The 22,256-nt window shown below is 43.5% G+C and overlaps 1 protein-coding gene across 1 annotated transcript; it reads right to left on the bottom strand.

Annotated features, from left to right (window-relative positions):
* Positions 1–1,676: 1,676 nt before the first annotated feature.
* Positions 1,677–19,277, bottom strand: LOC139397810 (NLR family CARD domain-containing protein 3-like). The gene is made up of 10 exons (XM_071144241.1): positions 19,176–19,277; positions 8,209–8,263; positions 7,404–7,591; positions 7,018–7,131; positions 6,845–6,907; positions 4,608–6,374; positions 4,277–4,450; positions 3,975–4,148; positions 3,410–3,581; positions 1,677–3,141 (listed from the first exon to the last, which is right to left on the bottom strand). The coding sequence occupies exons 1-10, from the start codon at positions 19,259–19,261 to the stop codon at positions 3,133–3,135; spliced, it is 2,802 nt and encodes a 933-aa protein (XP_071000342.1). The 5' UTR covers positions 19,262–19,277; the 3' UTR covers positions 1,677–3,132.
* Between the last annotated feature and the right edge of the window lie 2,979 nt (positions 19,278–22,256).

Below are 22,256 nucleotides of genomic sequence, written 5' to 3'. Positions count from 1 at the left end.
TCAGACCAAAGGACAGAGTTCCACCGGACTAATGTCCATTGCTCGTGTTTCTTGGCCCAAGCAAGTCTCTTCTTATTATTGGTATCCTTCTTATTATTGGTATCCTGTTACTTGAACTCTGTGAAGCATGTATTTGGGCAGCAATTTCTGAGGCTGGTAACTGTAATGAACTTATCCTCTGCAGCTCCCAAGTCTGGGTCTTCCTTTCCTGTGGCGATCCTCATGAGAGCCAGTTTCATCATAAGGCTTGATGGTTTTTGCGAATGCACTTGAAGAAACTTTCCAGATTGATTGACCTTCATGTTTTAAAGTAATGATGGACTGTCGTTTCTCTTTGCTTATTTGAGCTGTTCTTGGTATAATGTGGACTTGGCCTTTTACCAAATGGGGCCATCTTCTGTATACCACCCCTACCTTGTCACAACACAACTGATTGGCTCAAACACATTAAGAAGGAAAGAAATTCCACAAATTAACTTTTAACAAGGCACACCTACAGTGGGGCAAAAAAGTATTTAGTCAGCCACCAATTGTGCAAGTTCTCCCACTTAAAAGATGAGAGAGGCTTGTAATTTTCATCATAGGTACACTTCAACTATGACAGACAAAATGAGAAAAGAAATCCAGAAAATCACATTGTAGGATTTTTAATGAATTTATTTGCAAATTATGGTGGAAAATAAGTATTTGGTCAATAACAAAAGTTTATCTCAATACTTTGTTATATACCCTTTGTTGGCAATGACAGAGGTCAAACGTTTTCTGTAAGTCTTCACAAGGTTTTCACACACTGTTGCTGGTATTTTCCATGGTCTTCCGGGCCTTTTGGTGTACCTGAGCTCACCAGTGTGTTCTTTCTTTTTAAGAATGTACCAAATAGTTGATTTGTTCACACCTAATGGTTTTGCTATCTCGCTGATGGGTTTGTTCAGCCTAATGATGTCTTGCTTCACTGGCAGTGACAGCTCCTTGGACTTCATGTTGAGGGTTAACAACAACATATACCAAATGCAGATGCCACACTTCAAATCAACTCTTGACCTTTTATCTGCTTACTTGTAAATGAACTAATGAGGGAATAACACACACCTGGCCATGGAACAGCTGATCAGCCAATTGTCCAATTACTTTTGGTCCCTTAAAAAGGGTGGGACCACATATAAAAAGTGCTGTAATTCCTACACTGTTCACCTGATTTGGATGTAAATACCCTCAAATTAAAGCTGAAAGTCTGCAAGTTCAGCTCATATTCATTGTTTAATTTCAACGTCAATATGCTGTGGTAGACAGCTAAAAATGTTGTTGTCACTGAATGTGAAGAGAACTGGGGTTGAGTCCCTGTCAGTATGCTGTCCGAATTCACGACAGCATTCTGCTGTGTAGTAGCAACTATTAACAACCCCCATTAACAACCCCCAGCTACCCACATACACTATATATATGACCACCCCTTCAAATTAGAGTCAATGCATATGGAGGAAGTTTAGCATTACGGCGTGATTGAAATTTTAAAGGCAATGTTCCCTGCTTTAGTGGAGACTACATTCATGGTAAATGCTGAATAATTTGGCTCAATGGGAAATGACCTTTACATTTCTATAGCTCAATCTGAACCGCTTCAGTGATGCAGATTGAATAGCGCCCCAAGTCATTCAATGAGTTAATCACAGATGGCATTAGGAATAACAACTTTACTATGAGTTAATCACAGATGGCATTAGGAATAACAACTTTACTATGAGTTAATCACAGATGGCAATAACAACTTTACTATGAAAATGGAATACTACTTGAAATAGAACTTAAATGAATTTGAATATTATTCATTTTTATTATTAACTTGAAATATACAGTTTATCATAGATTTAACATACAATGTGAGTAATTGTACATTACTGTAATAAAAATACATTTGATTTGTAACATGCTTTTCAAAAACCCTTGGTGCTACAATAAAAATCCAAGCAATTAGTACAACACACAAGACAATCCAGACATCAAATACACTGAAATATTTGTTTATTTAACTAGGCAAGTCAATAAAGAACAAATGTATTTACAATGACGGCCTACCCCGGCCAAACCCATATGACACTGGGCCAATTGTGCGCCGCCCTATTGGACTCCCAATCACGGCCGTATGTAATACAGCCTGGATTCGAACCAGGGACATTAAGTAACCCCTCTTGCATTGAGATGCAGTACCTTAAACCGCTGCACTAGCAGTCTGGTAAAATGCACAGCAGAGTTACTAAGAAGACAATAAGTTTGTTGAGTTAAAGAAGCTTACCACTATAGTCAATATGTATAGACATGATGGATATAACACGATGTCATTATAACATGGCTTTTTACTGAGCTTTTACTGAGCTGAGCTTTTTACTGAGCTAACAGAACACACAGTCCACTGACACGCAACAGAAACAACCAATATCAAACCATATTTACATTACCTATAACGCCAACTTACTGACAGATTGACAAGTCATCATTCCAACCAGGAGTAACAGTCAGTCCATATACTACAGTGTAATGAGGTGAAGTAAAAGTAATAACAACCTGAATGACCCGTTTCTTTTGCCATTTTCTTGTTGGGGGGAGGGGGGTGTTACAGGTACAATTACCAAAAATATTGGTACAGGATTCAAACAAGAAAACTAAAAAGTGGACCTCAACCTCTCATCCCATTTATCCAACCACCCACCCCTCCCCCTAATTAACAGTCTGATGGCCTGGAGATAAAAGCTGTCCTGTCTCTCTGTCCCGGTTTTGATGCACCTGTACTGTCTCCGCCTTCTACATGGTAGCGAGGTGAACAGGTCGTGGCTCGGGTGGCTGAGATCCTTGATCATCTTCTTGGCCTTCCTGTGACACCGGGTGCTGTAGATGTCCTGGAGGGCAGGCAGTGTGCCCCCGGTGACGTGTTTGTTGAGGTTATTTTCCTGGCACCACTTTGCCAGGGTTCTCTGATTCAAGGAGCGATCATTGTCGATTTCGAAGCATTGAATATTTATATTGAAGCACTTTTAAATTTATTTTGTAACTGTCCCAGAAGCATTTAACTGCAGAGCACTCCCACAACCAAGGATTTTGAGTTGAGGCCATTCCTTCACTGAATCTGTGAGCTGTCAATCATTTAACCTGGGAAGGAAAGAAGGGAAGTGGATCTAAGTCCTTATACAGCAGCATAGACATATAGGGGTCGTATTCACTAGACATCAAAGAGAAGAACACGGAACAAAACGGGCAGGAACTACCTGAACTTATCCAATAAGAAACTAGCATGTGTTGCAAAATGTTTCGCTACAGTTTGCACAAATGAATATGATCCGGGTGTCTGGATGTCTACAATGGCTAATTGTTCACTATATTACTGTGTTCATAAAACTGTGATCTTAAAAAAACTCACCGCAGTGTCTCCAGTGTAGAGGGGATCCTCTTGTACAGAAGAGAGCAGCTTTACTCCAGAGACTCCTGGAGCATTTCCACTCAGGTCCAGCTCCTTCAGGTGGGAGGGGTTTGACCTCAGAGCTGAAGCCAGAGAAGCACAGCCTTCCTCTGTGATGCTGCAGCCTGACAGCCTGTGGAAAGTGAGGCAGAAAAGTTACACAGTATAAAATATTACAGAAAATGTCAGTTTAGCAATTAAAGATGAGACAATTAATGACAAATCGTCATTGATTATGACATCAGAGACCAAGTCCCAATTATGGCATCAGAGACCAAGTCCCAATTATGACTTTAGAGACCAAGGTTGGAATTGAATCCAAGTTTTGAGCAGAGACTGGACAGCCGACAATGCTGACAACATTATCCCAATGTTTGTGGAAATCGCATTAACTCTAAATGTAGCGCATGTTGATCGAACATAAATGAGCTTTGAAAGTCACACTGTCAGCTGTCCAGTGCACTGCCTTGGATTAAATCCAGGACCAAGTGAAATGTAAATTAAACTCCATAAGGGTTAGCCTTACCTCAGTGTCTCCAATTTACATTGTGGATTCTCAAGTCCAGCACAGACGAATCTCACTCCTGAATCCTGGAGTTCATTTCCTCCCAGGTCTAGCTCTCTCAAACTTGAGGTGTTTGAGCTGAGAGTTGAAGCCAGCACCTCACAGGATTTCTCAGTTAGGTTGCAATCATTCAACCTGGAGAGATGATGCAGCTAAGTAATCCACACAAATCTATAACTACATTTACAACATGAAGAATGTACATCTTCATATCTCCAACATCCACTTCACTTTGCAGTGGAGACAGTCACAAAGTCACTCACTTCAATGTCTCCAGTTTACAGTGTGGATCCTCCAGTCCAGCAGAGAGCAGCTTCACTCCTGAATCCTGGAGTTTATTGCCACTCATGTCCAGCACTCTCAGACAGCATGAGTTTGATTTGATAACAGAAGCCAGTGCCTCAAAGCTTTTCTTGGTGAGTTTACATTCGTTCAGCCTGTGGAAAACATAGCTGCATCTTAAGATACCCAGGTGCCCACAAATAAATGCCCCGTTTGGGACTGAATTATCAGCCTAACTAGTCATTAAAACTGATGTTCATTATTATGTTACATTAGCATGCTGTCTGGAAATCAATTTGACTAAGCACTTACAGGGCTGTTCTAGAGGATCTGACAACTGGGAGAAGTTTGAGAAGAGCCGCATCTGATCTGATGTATTTCTTCAGGTCAAACACATCCAGCTTCTCAGAGGTCAGCAACATGAAGACCAGAGCTGACCACTGTCCAGATGAGAGTTTAGATTTTGAGAGACTTCCTGATCTCAGGTAGCTTTGGATCTCCTCCACTAGAGAATGATCATTCAGTTCATTCAGACAGTGGAACAGATTGATACACCTCTCCAGGGGGAGGTTCTTCCTGATCTTCTCCTTGATGTACTTGACTGTTTCCTTGTTGCTCTGTGAGCTGCTTCCTGTTGGTGTCAGTAGGCCTTGTAGGAGATGCTGATTGGACTCATGTGAAAGGCCTAGAAGGAAGCGGAGGAAAAGGTCCAGATGGCCATTTTCAAACTGCAAGGCCTTGTCCACTGCATCTTCATATAGACTGTTTTTGTTGCGGAGGGATCTCTCTTTAGCCATCAGATTGTTGTTGTTGTTAGTGAACATGAGGAACACATATAGTGCAGCCAGAAACTCCTGGATACTCAGATGTACAAAGCAGTACACCTTCATCTGGTTAAGCCCAGACTCTTCTCTGAAGATCTGAGTGCACACTCCAGAGTACACAGACGCATCCTTGATGTCAATGCCACACTCTCTCAGGTCTTCCTCATAGAATATCAGATGGCCTTTTTCTAGCTGTTGAAAAGCCAGCTTTCCCAGTGCCTGAATCATCTCTTTATCCCAGTGAGAATCGTTGGCATGCTCTACAGGATATTTCTGACTCCTCAGCTTTGACTGGAAGATCATGAGGTGAGTGTACATTTGAGTCAGATTCTTGGGGATCTCTCGACTCTCTGCTTCAACCAATAGTCTCTCTAGGACACTGGCTGAAATCCAACAGAACACAGGAATGTGGCACATGATGTGGAGGCTCCTTGATGTCTTTATGTGTGAGATGATTCTGCTGGCCAGGTCCTCCTCACCGATTCTCTTCCTGAAGTACTCCTCCTTCTGTAGGTCATTGAACCCTCGTACCTCTGTCACCTGGTCAACACACTCAGGAGGGATCTGATTGGCTGCTGCAGGTCGGGATGTTATCCAAATGTGAGCAGAGGGAAGCAGATTCCCTTCGATGAGGTTTGTCAGCAGAACTTCCACTGAAGTTGACTCTGTGACATCACAGCAGATCTTATTATTCTGGAAGTCCAGAGGAAGGCGACATTCATCCAGACCATCAAAAACAAACACAATATTTTTATTTTCTGAGATTTCTGATTGTTTTGTTTCTATAAAGGAGTGATGAAGTAGTTCCATCAGACTTTGATTTTTATCTCTCATCAAGTTCAGATCCCGAAAAGGAAGTGGGAAGATGATCTGGATGTCTTGATTTGCTTTTCCTTCAGCCCAGTCCAACATGAACTTCAGCACAGACACTGTTTTTCCAATGCCAGCAACTCCCCTTGTCAGCACTGTTCTGATAGGCTTGTCTTGTCCAGGTAAGGGTTTGAAGATGTCATTGAGTTGGATTGATGTCTCTTGTTCTACTGGAAACCTGCATGCTGTCTCAATCTGTCTCACCTCATGTTCATAATTGACCTCTCCACTTCCACCTTGTGTGATGTAGAGCTCTGTGTAGATGTTGTTAAGAGGTGTTTTTTTGGCTTGATCCTCAATGCCTTCAAATAAAGAATCTGCCCTATTCTTCAAGTAGGATTTCATTTTCTCCTGGATTTCTGTCTTAGTGGAAACAGTGTTGTACCTATGTGTGGAAAAAAAGATGTTCATTGTTGAATTGAATTATATTTGTTTGGGTAAAAAAATATATAAAATATGAACTCTAACCTGAATGTGATTAATGATGAAACAGTACATGGTTTGACATCCTAGAGTTAGCTCGGCTAAGTGAAAATGAAGCCACAAAATATGGTGCAATTACTGAGAGACAATGCACTCAGCATCTCCTGATAGTTACACTTAACATTGGGTCCAGTCTCACTATTATAGTCATCATATTATTATTTTATCTACATTTCTAGTATAAAGTCAGACTGAATGATGTCCTGTAGACAATTCAAATCCTATAAGAAGCTAAATGAGGCGTCCTGAATGATGAACTGGATGCTATTATCTGGAAATTAACAGAGTAAAGGTACTAGATGTGATCAGACACATGTATGGTGAAATAAACTAGAAAACAGGTAGGATGCTGTGTAAACTGTTATAACTTACACTCTGTCATCAGTAGGGACTCTGGGTTGGTGATCCATTGACTGGTCATTCTCCTCAGAGATACTGTTTGTAAAAATGAGCACAGAGAGCAATAATATCAGTCTTCATCTATACAGAAGATGGTAAATAAAAGGAAGTGGCATCATCAAATACCATGTTATGTCTCAGTTCACCTTTTCCCAGCGGATAATTCTCCATCACTGAAGAGAATAGGAAGTCCCATCGACCGGTCACTCTTCATGGAGATACCACTAGGTGCAGGCGAGACTGGTCTGTCTGTCTTGATCCTGTTTAGAGCAGGATATTCATTCCCAACATGGAGTGCGTGCACTTATAAAAAATGTTTAACTGTTTTTTCTATGGTTACTTTATAATTGTCATCAGTCTTAATTCACATAACAGCTAGGAATAGATTCGTGATATAGTAAATGTATCCAACAAAATGTCTGATTCACTTGATCTATTGTATGAAATAAAGACAAATCACAACAATACTGGCTTGTTCGATAGTTGTTACAAACTCTCAACTCCTTCACAATTACCTATTTGATGATCTTACCTCTTATGTTCCCTGTCAGTGTCCTGTTCTGTAGGAAAACTCCTTTTAAGGGACATTTCTCCCTCACTCCCTGAGGGACTCATTCTAGAAGCAGTGGCTTCCTCTTCAGTCTCTTCACAGATACTAGAGGGACGGCCAGCCTCCTCATTCTCCCCAGAGAGACTCATTTTGACCCCTTGTACACTGGACTTTTAAAAAACAACACCCTTTACAACACTTGCAGCCTAATGGTAGATTACTTTTAAGCTAAACAGAAAACAACTGCTGAGACTGGTGTAACCCAGCTTGCATCCTTTCTCAAGTAAAACACAACTAAACTGAAAGCAGGAAATGGAGAAAAAAAGTCCCTATTTTAACATTGAGGTCATAGAGTTCTGAAACATTCAGATTATATACAGGGTAGATACCACTATCAATTAATAGAACAGAAACATGATGTGTTAGATGTGTGTGGTTGATTTGAGAGTTGTGAGCATTGAAAACCAGAGATACATAGCATGCATGTGGATAGTTGGGTAATTTCTTCCTCCCGAGCATGAAGTATATTCCAAGTTTAATAAAGCAATGTTAGGAGACAAACATAATCCACCAATCACAAGTGGGATTCTGATCTGCTCTGAAAATAGTCTTAACGTCTTAAGATCTGAAAAGGATACTGTGGCTAGCACTGCAGGAGTGGTAGCAGCCTAATGTAATCTCAATTAAGAATGTCATGTAATGTTTATTAACAATGTTGGTTGACGATGACAATAACACTGGTGAGTCAAATTATCCTTTCAAATGAACTGTGTACAAGGGGTCCTACAATGTGCCTCTCCTCGGGGGAATTCATGACAGACCTCTGATCAGGATGTGCTGATCTGTGAACACACAAAGCACTTTATTTGACACACAGCAGAGAAGTGGTTAAATTAACTGTCCAGTGAAAATCTCACTTTTAAAAGTTCATATTCTGCTAACTCATAACCAAATAATGTTGTTAACTCATACCCAAGTAATATTGTTAACTCATACCCAAGTAATGTTGTTAACTCATATCCAAGTAATGTTGTTAACTCATACCCAAGTAATGTTGTTAACTCATACCCAAGTAATGTTGTTAACTCATACCCAAGTAATGTTGTTAACTCATACCCAAGTAATATTGTTGACTCGTCCTATACTCGAAAAAACACTTATAACCCCCCACAACAAACCATCTCAAACATGCTTGCTATAAATGTCAATGATGTGAATATTTTTAATGAGGGTTTATGCTCACACCATTCTGTTGTTAGGGTACGCTCACACCATTCAAAAACAGAAAATGGAATGTTAAAATCCTCCAAGCACTTGGCAGTATGGTCTCCGGTGGCATTTGGGCATGGCATTCTGGAAAAAATGTACTGAATTTTTCAAGACGTATTTGAGCACATCTTCCCATTGTAAACCAACTAATATGGCTTTAAATGATATTGTACCACTATGATAACATTGTGCCACCAGTGGGAGTATAAAACCAATGATTGTAACACCCATAGAAATATAATTCATTATATTTACAGTGGGGCAAAAAAGTATTTAGTCAGCCACCAATTGTGCAAGTTCTCCTACTTAAAAAGATGAGAGAGGCCTGTAATTTTCATCATAGGTACACTTCAACCATGACAGACAAAATGAGAAAAAAAAAAAATAATCTAGAAAATCACATTGTAGGATTTTTAATGAATTTATTTGCAAATTATGGTGGAAAATAAGTATTTGGTCACCTACAAACAAGCAAGATTTCTGGCTCTCACAGACCTGTAACTTCTTATTTAAGAGGCTCCTCTGTCCTCCACTCGTTACCTGTATTAATGGCACCTGTTTGAACTTGTTATCAGTATAAAAGACACCTGTCCACAACCTCAAACAGTCACACTCCAAACTCCACTATGGCCAAGACCAAAGAGCTGTCTAAGGACACCAGAAACAAAATTGTAGACCTGCACCAGGCTGGGAAGACTGAATCTGCAATTGGTAAGCAGCTTGGTTTGAAGAAATCAACTGTGGGAGCAATTATTAGGAAATGGAAGACATACAAGACCACTGATAATCTCCCTCGATCTGGGGCTCCACGCAAGATCTCACCCCGTGGGGTCAAAATGATCACAAGAACGGTGAGCAAAAATCCCAGAACCACACGGGGGGACCTAGTGAATGACCTGCAGAGAGCTGGGACCAAAGTAACAAAGCCTACCATCAGTAACACACTACGCCGCCAGGGACTCAAATCCTGCAGTGCCAGACGTGTCCCCCTGCTTAAGCCAGTACATGTCCAGGCCCATCTGAAGTTTGCTAGAGAGCATTTGGATGATCCAGAAGAAGATTGGGAGAATGTCATATGGTCAGATGAAACCAAAATATAACTTTTTGGTAAAAACTCAACTCATCGTGTTTGGAGGACAAAGAATGCTGAGTTGCATCCAAAGAACACCATACCTACTGTTAAGCATGGGGGTGGAAACATCATGCTTTGGGGCTGTTTTTCTGCCAAGGGACCAGGACGACTGATCCGTGTAAAGGAAAGAATGAATGGGGCCATGTATTGTGAGATTTTGAGTGAAAACCTCCTTCCATCAGCAAGGGCATTGAAGATGAAACGTGGCTGGGTCTTTCAGCATGACAATGATCCCAAACACACCGCCCGGGCAACGAAGGAGTGGCTTCGTAAGAAGCATTTCAAGGTCCTGGAGTGGCCTAGCCAGTCTCCAGATCTCAACCCCATAGAAAATCTTTGGAGGGAGTTGAAAGTCCGTGTTGCCCAGCAACAGCCCCAAAACATCACTGCTCTAGAGCAGATCTGCATGGAGGAATGGGCCAAAATACCAGCAACAGTGTGTGAAAACCTTGTGAAGACTTACAGAAAACGTTTGACCTCTGTCATTGCCAAAGGGTATATAACAAAGTATTGAGGTAACCTTTTGTTATTGACCAAATACTTATTTTCCACCATAATTTGCAAATAAATTCATAAAAAATCCTAAAATGTGATTTTCTGGATTTTTTTCCTCATTTTGTCTGTCATAGTTGAAGTGTACCTATGATGAAAATTACAGGCCTCTCATCTTTTTAAGTGGGAGAACTTGCACAATTGGTGGCTGACTAAATACTTTTTTGCCCCACTGTATATGGTAACATCAATGAGGCATTTTTGGTAAATTAGGATTTTCTTTTTAAATCGAGGCCACAAATGCTCAAATCGTCAAATCTACGGTCATCTATCAAGTTAACTGATAAATAATTTTGCTCACAATGTTATTTCCCTTCATTTCAATTGACTAATAACAAGTGACACTTTGGATTTAGATAAACCAAATGTATGGATAATACAATGTGGGATTAGTAAATCATGTTCTTTAATATAGACCCATCCCCAGATAACAGTTTGCCAATACTCAAAGTCCTTGTAATCGCTGATTTTCAAGGCGTTACCCATATAAAAATATACTGTCATACTATGGTCTAAATACTGAGAGAGAGAGAGAGAGAGAGAGCGAGAGAGAGATTGCTGGTTTGAGGTCCAGGCATTTTATTGGCAGCGCCCTCCATTAAGGTGACTGACTGTCTTTAAGTGAAGTCATGTGTTTCTAAAATATATATGGTTTATGTAAATGCAGTGGTTAACTGTTCTTTCTATGGTTTATGTAAATGCAGTGGTTAACTGTTCTTTCTATGGTTTATGTAAGTGCAGTGGTTAACTGTTCTCTCTATGGTTTATGTAAATGCAGTGGTTAACTGTTCTTTCTATGGTTTATGTAAATGCAGTGGTTAACTGTTCTTTCTATGGTTTATGTGTTACGGTGCGTGAATGAGGACCCAAAAGCGAATTAACGTAAACAGAGCTTCTTTAATAACAAAACATACGTAGGCTCAGATGGACCGGCAGATTCCGACAGGACAGGACAAGGTTGCAGCAAACATGACGATAGTCTGGTTCAGGCATGAATAACACAAACAAGAATCCGACAAAGACAGAAACAAAAACAGAGAGAGATATAGAGGACTAATCAGAGGGAAAAAGGGAACAGGTGGGAAAAGGGGTGACGAGGTAGTTAGGAGGAGACAAGGAACAGCTGGGGGAAAGAGGGGGAGAAAAGGTAACCTAATAACGACCAGCAGAGGGAGACAGGGTGAAGGGAAAGGACAGAAACAAGACACAACATGACAATACATGACAGTACCCCCCCACTCACCGAGCGCCTCCTGGCGCACTCGAGGAGGAAACCTGGCGGCAACGGAGGAAATCATCGATCAGCGCACGGTCCAGCACGTCCCGAGAGGGAACCCAACTCCTCTCCTCAGGACCGTACCCCTCCCAATCTACTAGGTACTGATGACCACGGCCCCGAGGACGCATGTCCAAAATCCTACGGACCCTGTAGATGGGTGCGCCCTCGACAAGGATGGGGGGGGGGGGGGGGGGGGGAAGACGAGCGGGGGCGCGAAGAACGGGCTTGACACAGGAGACATGGAAGACCGGGTGGACGCGATGAAGATATCGCGGAAGAAGAAGTCGAACTGCGACAGGATTAATGATCTGGGAAATACGGAACGGACCAATGAACCGCGGGGTCAACTTGCGAGAAGCGGTCTTAAGGGGAAGGTTCTGAGTGGAGAGCCAAACTCTCTGACCGCGACAATATCTAGGACTCTTAGTTCTACGCTTATTAGCAGCCCTCACAGTCTGCGCCCTATAACGGCAAAGTGCAGACCTGACCCTCTTCCAGGTGCGCTCGCAACGTTGGACAAAAGCCTGAGCGGAGGGGACGCTGGACTCGGCGAACTGAGATGAGAACAGCGGAGGCTGGTACCCGAGGCTACTCTGAAAAGGAGATAGCCCGGTCGCAGACGAAGGAAGCGAGTTGTGGGCGTATTCTGCCCAGGGGAGCTGTTCTGACCAAGACGCAGGGTTGCGAAAAGAAAGACTGCGTAAGATGCGACCAATAGTCTGATTGGCCCGTTCTGCTTGACCGTTAGACTGGGGGTGAAAGCCGGAAGAGAGACTGACGGAAGCCCCAATCAAACGGCAAAACTCCCTCCAAAATTGAGACGTGAATTGCGGACCTCTGTCCGAAACGACGTCTGACGGAAGGCCATGAATTCTGAAAACATTCTCGATGATGATTTGTGCCGTCTCTTTAGCAGAAGGAAGCTTAGCAAGGGGAATAAAATGAGCCGCCTTAGAGAACCTGTCGACAACCGTAAGAATAACAGTCTTCCCCGCTGACGAAGGCAGTCCGGTGACAAAATCTAAGGCGATGTGAGACCACGGTCGAGAGGGAATGGGCAGCGGCCTGAGACGGCCGGCAGGAGGGGAGTTACCGGACTTAGTCTGCGCGCAGACCGAACAAGCAGCCACGAAGCGACGCGTGTCATGCTCCCGGGTGGGCCACCAAAAACGCTGGCGAATGGAAGCAAGCGTACCCCGAACGCCAGGGTGGCCGGCTAACTTGGCAGAGTGAGCCCACTGAAGAACGGCCAGACGAGTAGGAACGGGAACGAAAAGAAGGTTCCTGGGACAAGCGCGCGGCGACGGAGTTTGAGTGAGTGCTTGCTTTACCTGCCTCTCAATTCCCCAGACAGTCAACCCGACAACACACCCCTCAGGGAGAATCCCCTCGGGGTCAGTGGAGGCTACTGAAGAACTGAAGAGACGAGATAAAGCATCAGGCTTGGTGTTCTTAGAGCCCGGACGATAAGAAATCACGAACTCGAAACGAGCGAAAAACAGCGCCCAGCGCGCCTGACGCGCATTAAGTCGTTTGGCAGAACGGATGTACTCAAGGTTCCTATGGTCAGTCCAAACGACAAAAGGAACGGTCGCCCCCTCCAACCACTGTCGCCATTCGCCTAGGGCTAAGCGGATGGCAAGCAGTTCGCGGTTTCCCACATCATAGTTACGTTCCGACGGCGACAGGCGATGAGAAAAATACGCGCAAGGGTGGACCTTGTCGTCAGAGAGGGAGCGCTGAGAAAGAATGGCTCCCACGCCCACCTCTGACGCGTCAACCTCGACCACGAACTGTCTAGAGACGTCAGGTGTAACAAGGATAGGAGCGGATGTAAAACGATTCTTGAGGAGATCAAAAGCTCCCTGGGCGGAAACGGACCACTTAAAGCACGTCTTGACAGAAGTAAGGGCTGTGAGAGGAGCTGCCACCTGACCGAAATTACGGATGAAACGATGATAGAAGTTCGCGAAGCCGAGAAAGCGCTGCAGCTCGACGCGTGACTTAGGGACGGGCCAATCAATGACAGCCTGGACCTTAGCGGGATCCATCTTAATGCCTTCAGCGGGAAATAACAGAACCGAGAAATGTGACGGAGGAGGCATGAAAAGTGCACTTCTCAGCCTTCACAAAAAGACAATTCTCTAAAAGGCGCTGGAGGACACGTCGAACGTGCTGAACATGAATCTGGAGTGACGGTGAAAAAATCAGGATATCGTCAAGGTAAACGAAAACAAAGATGTTCAGCATGTCTCTCAGGACATCATTGACTAATGCCTGAAAGACAGCTGGAGCATTAGCGAGGCCGAAAGGAAGAACCCGGTATTCAAAGTGCCCTAACGGAGTGTTAAACGCCGTCTTCCACTCGTCCCCCTCCCTGATGCGCACGAGATGGTAAGCGTTACGAAGGTCCAACTTAGTGAAAAACCTGGCTCCCTGCAGGATCTCGAAGGCTGAAGACATAAGAGGAAGCGGATAACGATTCTTCACTGTTATGTCATTCAGCCCTCGATAATCTATGCAGGGGCGCAGGGACCCGTCCTTCTTCTTAACAAAAAAAAACCCCGCTCCGGCGGGAGAGGAGGAGGGGACTATGGTACCGGCGGCAAGAGCTACAGACAAATAATCTTCGAGAGCCTTACGTTCGGGAGCCGACAGAGAGTATAGTCTACCCCGGGGGGGAGTGGTTCCCGGAAGGAGATCAATACTACAATCATACGACCGGTGTGGAGGAAGAGAGGTGGCCCTGGACCGACTGAACACCGTGCGCAGATCGTGATATTCCTCCGGCACCCCTGTCAAATCACCAGGCTCCTCCTGTGAAGAAGAGACAGAGGAAACAGGAGGGATAGCAGACATTAAACATTTCACATGACAAGAGACGTTCCAGGAGAGGATAGAATTACTAGACCAATTAATAGAAGGATTATGACAAACTAGCCAGGGATGGCCCAAAACAACAGGTGTAAAAGGTGAACGAAAAATTAAAAAAGAAATGGTTTCGCTATGATTACCAGAGACAGTGAGGGTTAAAGGTAGCGTCTCACGCTGAATCCTGGGGAGAGGACTACCATCCAAGGCGAACAAGGCCGTGGGCTCCCTTAACTGTCTGAGAGGAATGTCATGTTCCCGAGCCCAGGTCTCGTCCATAAAACAGCCCTCCGCCCCAGAGTCTATTAAGGCACTGCAGGAAGCTGACGAACCGGTCCAGCGTAGATGGACCGACAAGGTAGTGCAGGATCTTGAAGGAGAGACAGGAGTAGTAGCGCTCACCAGTAGCCCTCCGCTTACTGATGAGCTCTGGCTTTTACTGGACATGAAGTGACAAAATGACCAGCGGAACCGCAATAGAGACAGAGGCGGTTGGTGATTCTCCGTTCCCTCTCTTTAGTCGAGATGCGGATACCTCCCAGCTGCATAGGCTCAACACCCGAGCCGGCAGAGGAAGATGGTAGTGATGCGGAGAGGGGGGCAACGGAGAACGCGAGCTCCTTTCCACGAGCTCGGTGACGAAGATCAACCCGTCGCTCAATGCGAATAGCGAGTTCAATCAAGGAATCCACGCTGGAAGGAACCTCCCGGGAGAGAATCTCATCCTTTACCTCTGCGCGGAGACCCTCCAGAAAACGAGCGAGCAAAGCCGGCTCGTTCCAGCCACTGGAGGCAGCAAGAGTGCGAAACTCAATAGAGTAGTCTGTTATGGATCGATTACCTTGACATAGGGAAGACAGGGCCCTGGAAGCCTCCTCCCCAAAAACAGATCGATCAAAAACCCGTATCATCTCCTCCTTAAAGTCCTGATACTGGTTAGTACACTCAGCCCTTGCCTCCCAGATTGCCGTGCCCCACTCACGAGCCCGTCCAGTAAGGAGAGATATGACGTAGGCGACACGAGCAGTGCTCCTGGCGTAAGTGTTGGGCTGGAGAGAAAACACAATATCACACTGGGTGAGGAACGAGCGGCATTCAGTGGGCTCCCCAGAGTAACACGGCGGGTTATTGATTCTGGGCTCCGGAGATTCGAAAGCCCTGGAAGTGGCCGGTGGATCGAGGCGGAGATGGTGAACCTGTTCTGTGAGGTTGGAGACTTGGGTGGCCAGGGTCTCAACGGCATGTCGAGCAGCAGACAATTCCTGCTCGTGTCTGCCTAGCATCGCTCCCTGGATCTCGACGGCTGAGTGGAGAGGATCCGAAGTCGCTGGGTCCATTCTTGGTCGGATTCTTCTGTTACGGTGCGTGAATGAGGACCCAAAAGCGAATTAACGTAAACAGAGCTTCTTTAATAACAAAACATACGTAGGCTCAGATGGACCGGCAGATTCCGACAGGACAGGACAAGGTTGCAGCAAACATGACGATAGTCTGGTTCAGGCATGAATAACACAAACAAGAATCCGACAAAGACAGAAACAAAAACAGAGAGAGATATAGAGGACTAATCAGAGGGAAAAAGGGAACAGGTGGGAAAAGGGGTGACGAGGTAGTTAGGAGGAGACAAGGAACAGCTGGGGGAAAGAGGGGGAGAAAAGGTAACCTAATAACGACCAGCAGAGGGAGACAGGGTGAAGGGAAAGGACAGAAACAAGACACAACATGACAATACATGACATTATGTAAATGCAGTGGTTAACTGTTCTTTCTATGGTTTATGTAAATGCAGTGGTTAACTGTTCTTTCTTTACCATCAGCAGTGCAGTATTGTTGGTCACTGTTTTTAGTCATGCTGTGAACTTAGCCAGTAGAATCTTTGTTAAAGCATTTTTCTACTTCAGAAGGCTACCTAGTGGAAGTAACAGATGTAAGAAGGTACTCTAGTTAATGTGTGTCATTTATCTGTGTCAAACAAGCAAACTTAATCTTTCAAGCTTTAATAAACTTAGCTTGTTCTTTATATCAGCTACTGTACTGTTTCCCTTTAATGGGCCTAGAACCTAACGTTTAGATGTTACAATTGTAATAACACATATTTTTGCTAAGGTGTTGTGTCTGGTCCGTGCATTGCTCAGAACTGTTGACCCAACTCAATAGGTGGCCTGTCACAAACCTGTGTGTCTTATGTCCTGGTTGAGGCCTTCCCCTTATCAAACAGTAGGCATTGTCTGGTTTGTTGTGCCATTTTAGCTAACCCTAGTCGACAGGTGTTACTACAGTATACTAGTCATGTCCACAAAAACACTACAGTATATACACATTTATTTAGACTATAATATTTTTCATGTGTGTATTTTTAATGTGGCTTAGCTGTTTGAACTAACTTGTGTTATTCTCAACACATTTCTAAATGCATTGTATCCACATGTGGTTGTATTGTGTTTTTAAATCAATCAAGGGATGTATACTATGTATACTACACAATTCTATATTGCTCGAACTCAGGAGCGTCCCGTCATCCCGAGGACGATAACAAAATATGTCTGGGATTGTTCAAAACAGACGTTAGGACAGTTGCGGGACGTTAGGCCAGAAATATATAATGCATACAACAGTGTTTCCATACTAAAATGTTTAAACACAAAGACGAGGCTGATGAAACATACCACAACATTTAGCTTAAAAGTTGATCAACTATGAATAATTCACATTAGCGCAGCAATGTTTTCACTTGTCTCGGCCATGAGCGAATGTTCCAGAATGCTACTACGGGAGAACACCATTCTCAAACGTGCACCTGATGCGAGTGGTTTTTATAATGCCACAGAGATGAATATACAGCCTAATGGTAAAAACGTAGAAAGAGGGAGTATCAGAAGATGCAACAATAGGATTGCGCCTTACGGCCTTTGGACAGTTGAAGAAATGGTTTCAATTTTTTCTATGGTCGGATTTTGGCGGTAGGCTATTAAAAGCAAGGTCAAATAGTTTATGTCCAGGTTTCAAACAATGATATGGCTATCTATGCATCGCATATGTAATTATTTAGGTTATGGAAATGTATAACATTAGAATATCATTCCAATGTTGGGGAAATAGACCTATTAGAATGTACATTTGACTCTCTCCCAGCCGCCGGCCTGGAGCAGAGGTTGTGTGTGCCGGGAGTTGCTGTGGCTTTGCTGGCATGCATATCACTTTTTGTTGTTGCCACACCAAGATTGACATGCTAAAATCGCCACTGTAAACAATATACCACATTACTTCTTACTAGTAACACATTTGTTGTTTTAGATACATTACAAAGCATGCTCATCAATTGTTTTGTTGGTGTAATTTTTGCAGAAAAAAACATTTTGGGTGGTAAAAAAAATCTTAATGGCTGGTAGATTGCTTTTTATCTACCTGCCACACTGGCATGTGTACCAAAAAGTAGATTTTAGTCCCTGTCCGTTAGCACGTGGTGGTGCTCAAAAAGGTCAAGGAGACCATTCTTCAGTCACTAAAGAGGCATTACTATTTTCCTATTTTTAGTTCGCTAATTTTTATATATATATATATTTTTTTCAACTCTGCATTGTAGGGAAAGGGCTCGTAAGTAAGCATTTCACAGTCAAGTCTACAGCTATTGTATTCGGGGGGCATGTGACAAATACAATTAGATTTGATTTTAGCCTGACCTGAACCAGTCACACAAAGGATCTCATGATGTAGGCCTACGTTTTGATAGTGTTTCTACTTAAGCCTTTGTGTGTTTACATTTTTTAAAATAATTGTAGGTTACTACCTTTAGCACTTCAAGTTAATAAAGTATTCTAATCTTATAATCTTTTGTTTTTTAAGCACTACCTCACTGCTTTAGGCCACAGTCACGTGTTCACAATTCTTTAAGAGATGGGTGGGTCTAAGGCTGAAGAGGGTGTGAACGAAGCTAAATGGACGTAAACAAAGAGCAGCACTCTTGCTGTACTTTTATCCAATTTAAAATGTTTGAACATAAGACCGAAAAGAGGTCGTCGATCACGTTGTTTTGGAGGGGGACTATGTAGCAATTTCCACTCCACCCCTTCCATAGCGCCCAATGTAATGTTTAACAAAAACCTGTTTTTGTTTGTTTTCATCAATTACTTATTACATTTTCTTGTTGGCAGAATAAAAGTGGCCATTGATTTAAATTAAATATCACTTGAATGACTTATGTACACAGCAATGTTTTGAAATGTGAGGTTTCCTAATTACCAAGTGATCGTTAGTGCTGCTGGCAGAACTCTGGTTTTGTTTAGATACTTTCGTAACTTCCCTAAAATCGGATATAAGGATAAACTTTGCCTACCCCATATATCATTACTATTTAACAATGCATCCGAAATTAATTGTACATTCCAACGGAATATCAAGACAGAAATGTGTTTTCCGCAAAGGGAGCAAGTCTCTGCAATACGTAATGGAATATATTTTAATAGGGCCTGGCTTGTAAACCATTTTTAGTTTCACTTCCTTACCAGGACGAACTACGCGAATTTATAGCATTTTTGTTCTTCCAGTATAGGATACAGGTCCTGTAAATTCATGGATTTGAACAGTATGCTAGGCCTAGCCTACTTTGTTCATGGCTACATTTATATTAAGAAATTCAGAAAAAGTTGCCTGCCTTTGTATCCCGAAAACATAACTCATTTTCCAGACCACTTCTTCGTGTAGCTTCCAAATTGCTGTTTTTCCACAGTTTTCTGTCATCTTCTTCTACTTCTGTGGAGTTTATCAGCAGTTTGCATCCAATATCATGTTGCATTACCGCCACCTACTGTACTAGAGTACGGCCAGAGACAGGGAGGAACTTTAACAGTTTGCATCCAATATCATGTTGCATTACCGCCACCTACTGTACTAGAGTACGGCCAGAGACAGGGAGGAACTTTAACAGTTTGCATCCAATATCATGTTGCATTACCGCCACCTACTGTACTAGAGTACGGCCAGAGACAGGGAGGAACTTTAACAGTTTGCATCCAATATCATGTTGCATTACCGCCACCTACTGTACTAGAGTACGGCCAGAGACAGGGAGGAACTTTAACAGTTTGCATTTCACATTTGTTAATTCAACTATTTATGAAATTGTACTGTCATCTAACCCTATATACACTACATGACCAAAAGTATGTGGACACCTGCTTGTCGAACATCTCATTCCAAAATCATGGGCATCGATGGGGAGTTGGAAAGCCTTCCCACTCTCTGGGAATGTTTTCCACTAGATGTTGGAACATAGCTGTGGGGACTTCCATTCAGCCACAAGAGCATTAGTGAGGTTGGGCACTGATGTTGGGCGATTAGGCCTGACTCAGGGGCGGCAGGGGTTAGAGTGGTTAGAGTGTTGAACTAGTAACCGAAAGGTTGCAAGTTCGAACCCCCGAGCTGACAAGGTACAAATCTGTCGTTCTGCCCCCGAACAGGCACTTAACCCACTGTTCCTAGGCCAGTTAACCCACTGTTCCTAGACCAGTTAACCCACTGTTCCTAGACCAGTTAACCCACTGTTCCTAGACTAGTTAACCCACTGTTCCTAGGCCAGTTAACCCACTGTTCCTAGACCAGTTAACCCACTGTTCCTAGACCAGTTAACCCACTGTTCCTAGACCAGTTAACCCACTGTTCCTAGACCAGTTAACCCACTGTTCCTAGACCAGTTAACCCACTGTTCCTAGACCAGTTAACCCACTGTTCCTAGACCAGTTAACCCACTGTTCCTAGACCAGTTAACCCACTGTTCCTAGACCAGTTAACCCACTGTTCCTAGACCAGTTAACCCACTGTTCCTAGACCAGTTAACCCACTGTTCCTAGACCAGTTAACCCACTGTTCCTAGACCAGTTAACCCACTGTTCCTAGACCAGTTAACCCACTGTTCCTAGACCAGTTAACCCACTGTTCCTAGACCAGTTAACCCACTGTTCCTAGGCCAGTTAACCCACTGTTCCTAGACCAGTTAACCCACTGTTCCTAGACCAGTTAACCCACTGTTCCTAGACCAGTTAACCCACTGTTCCTAGACCAGTTAACCCACTGTTCCTAGACCAGTTAACCCACTGTTCCTAGGCCAGTTAACCCACTGTTCCTAGGCCAGTTAACCCACTGTTCCTAGACCAGTTAACCCACTGTTCCTAGACCAGTTAACCCACTGTTCCTAGGCCAGTTAACCCACTGTTCCTAGACCAGTTAACCCACTGTTCCTAGGCCAGTTAACCCACTGTTCCTAGGCCAGTTAACCCACTGTTCCTAGACCAGTTAACCCACTGTTCCTAGGCCAGTTAACCCACTGTTCCTAGGCCGTCATTGAAAATAAGAATTTGTTCTTAACTGACTTGCCTGGTAAAATAAAAAAAACTTGCAGTCGGTGTTCCAATTCATCCCAAAGCATTTTGATGGAGTTGAGGTCAGGGCTCTGTGCAGGCCATTCAAGTTCCTCCACACCGATCTTTAAAACAAACTTTTCTGTCTGGACCTTGCTTTGTGAATGGGGGAATTGTCGTGCTGAAACAGGAAGGGCCTTCCCCAAACTGTTGCCACACAGTTGGAAGAACAAAATTGTCGAGAATGTCATTGTATGCTGTAGCATTAAGATTTCCGTTCACTGGAACTAAGGGGCCTAGCCCAAACCATGAAAAACAGCCCCAGACCATTATTCCTCCTCCACCAAATTTTACAGTTGGCACTATGCATTGGTGCAGGTAGCGTTCTCCAGGAATGCGCCAAACCCATATTAGTCCGTCGGACTGCCAGATGGTGAAGCTTGATTTATAACTCAGGAGAACACGTTTCCACTGCTCCAGAGTCCAACGGCGACAAGCTTTACATGACTCCAGCCGACGCTTGGCATTGCGCATGGTGATCTTAGGCTTGTGTGCGGCTGCTCGGCCATGGAGACCCATTTTAGTAAGCTCCCGACGAACAGTTATTGTGCTGACGTTGCTTCCAGAGGCAGTTTGGAACTCAGTAGTGAGTGTTGCAATCGTAAAGCACTCTGTTCTGTGAGCTTGTGTGGCCAGGGGATGAGTCGTTGTTGCTCCTAGATGTTTCCACTTCACAATAGCAGCACTTAAGGTTGACTGAGGCAGCTCTAACAGGGCAGAAATTTGATGAACTGACTTGTTGGAAAGGTGGCATCCTATGATGGTGCCACGTTGAAAGTCACTGAGATCATCAGTAAGGCCAGTCTATGGCCAATGTTTGTCTATGGAGATTGCATGGCTGTGTGCTCAATTGTATACACCTGTCAGCAACAGGTGTGGCTGAAATGGCAGAATCCATTAATTTGAAGGAGTGTCCACATACTTTTGTATATATAGTGTATTTGGTGGCTGTAATGCAATATAATATGGATGTAAACCGCCTTTAAACCTCAACGAAGAAGAATATTCACACCTCCAGTTGTATGATGACAACGCTTTGGTTGTTTTAGTTGTCAGTGGCAACAAAGAACCAGCATCATAACACGGGTTTCTGAGGGCATAACTGCATCACAACCTTTTGTTTCACAATGATGGGTATAAATATTGATCTTTATTTGTTTATGTTCCTGCTGAAGATCTAATCCCTGGCTGGGATGTGTTCAATATGGGCACACTAAAGCAAAACATTTTGCAATGGAAAACTTACATCTAGTTCAGGCATATCGACTTCCCTATTTCACATTCACATAAAAACATATTTTTCAACTACTGAACATGGC

The sequence above is a fragment of the Oncorhynchus clarkii genome, unplaced genomic scaffold (genome assembly GCF_045791955.1).
Source record: "Oncorhynchus clarkii lewisi isolate Uvic-CL-2024 unplaced genomic scaffold, UVic_Ocla_1.0 unplaced_contig_1138_pilon_pilon, whole genome shotgun sequence".
NCBI lineage: Eukaryota > Metazoa > Chordata > Actinopteri > Salmoniformes > Salmonidae > Oncorhynchus > Oncorhynchus clarkii.
The sequence above is the reverse complement of the archived record's forward strand: the minus strand, read 5'-3'. Positions and strand labels throughout refer to the sequence as shown.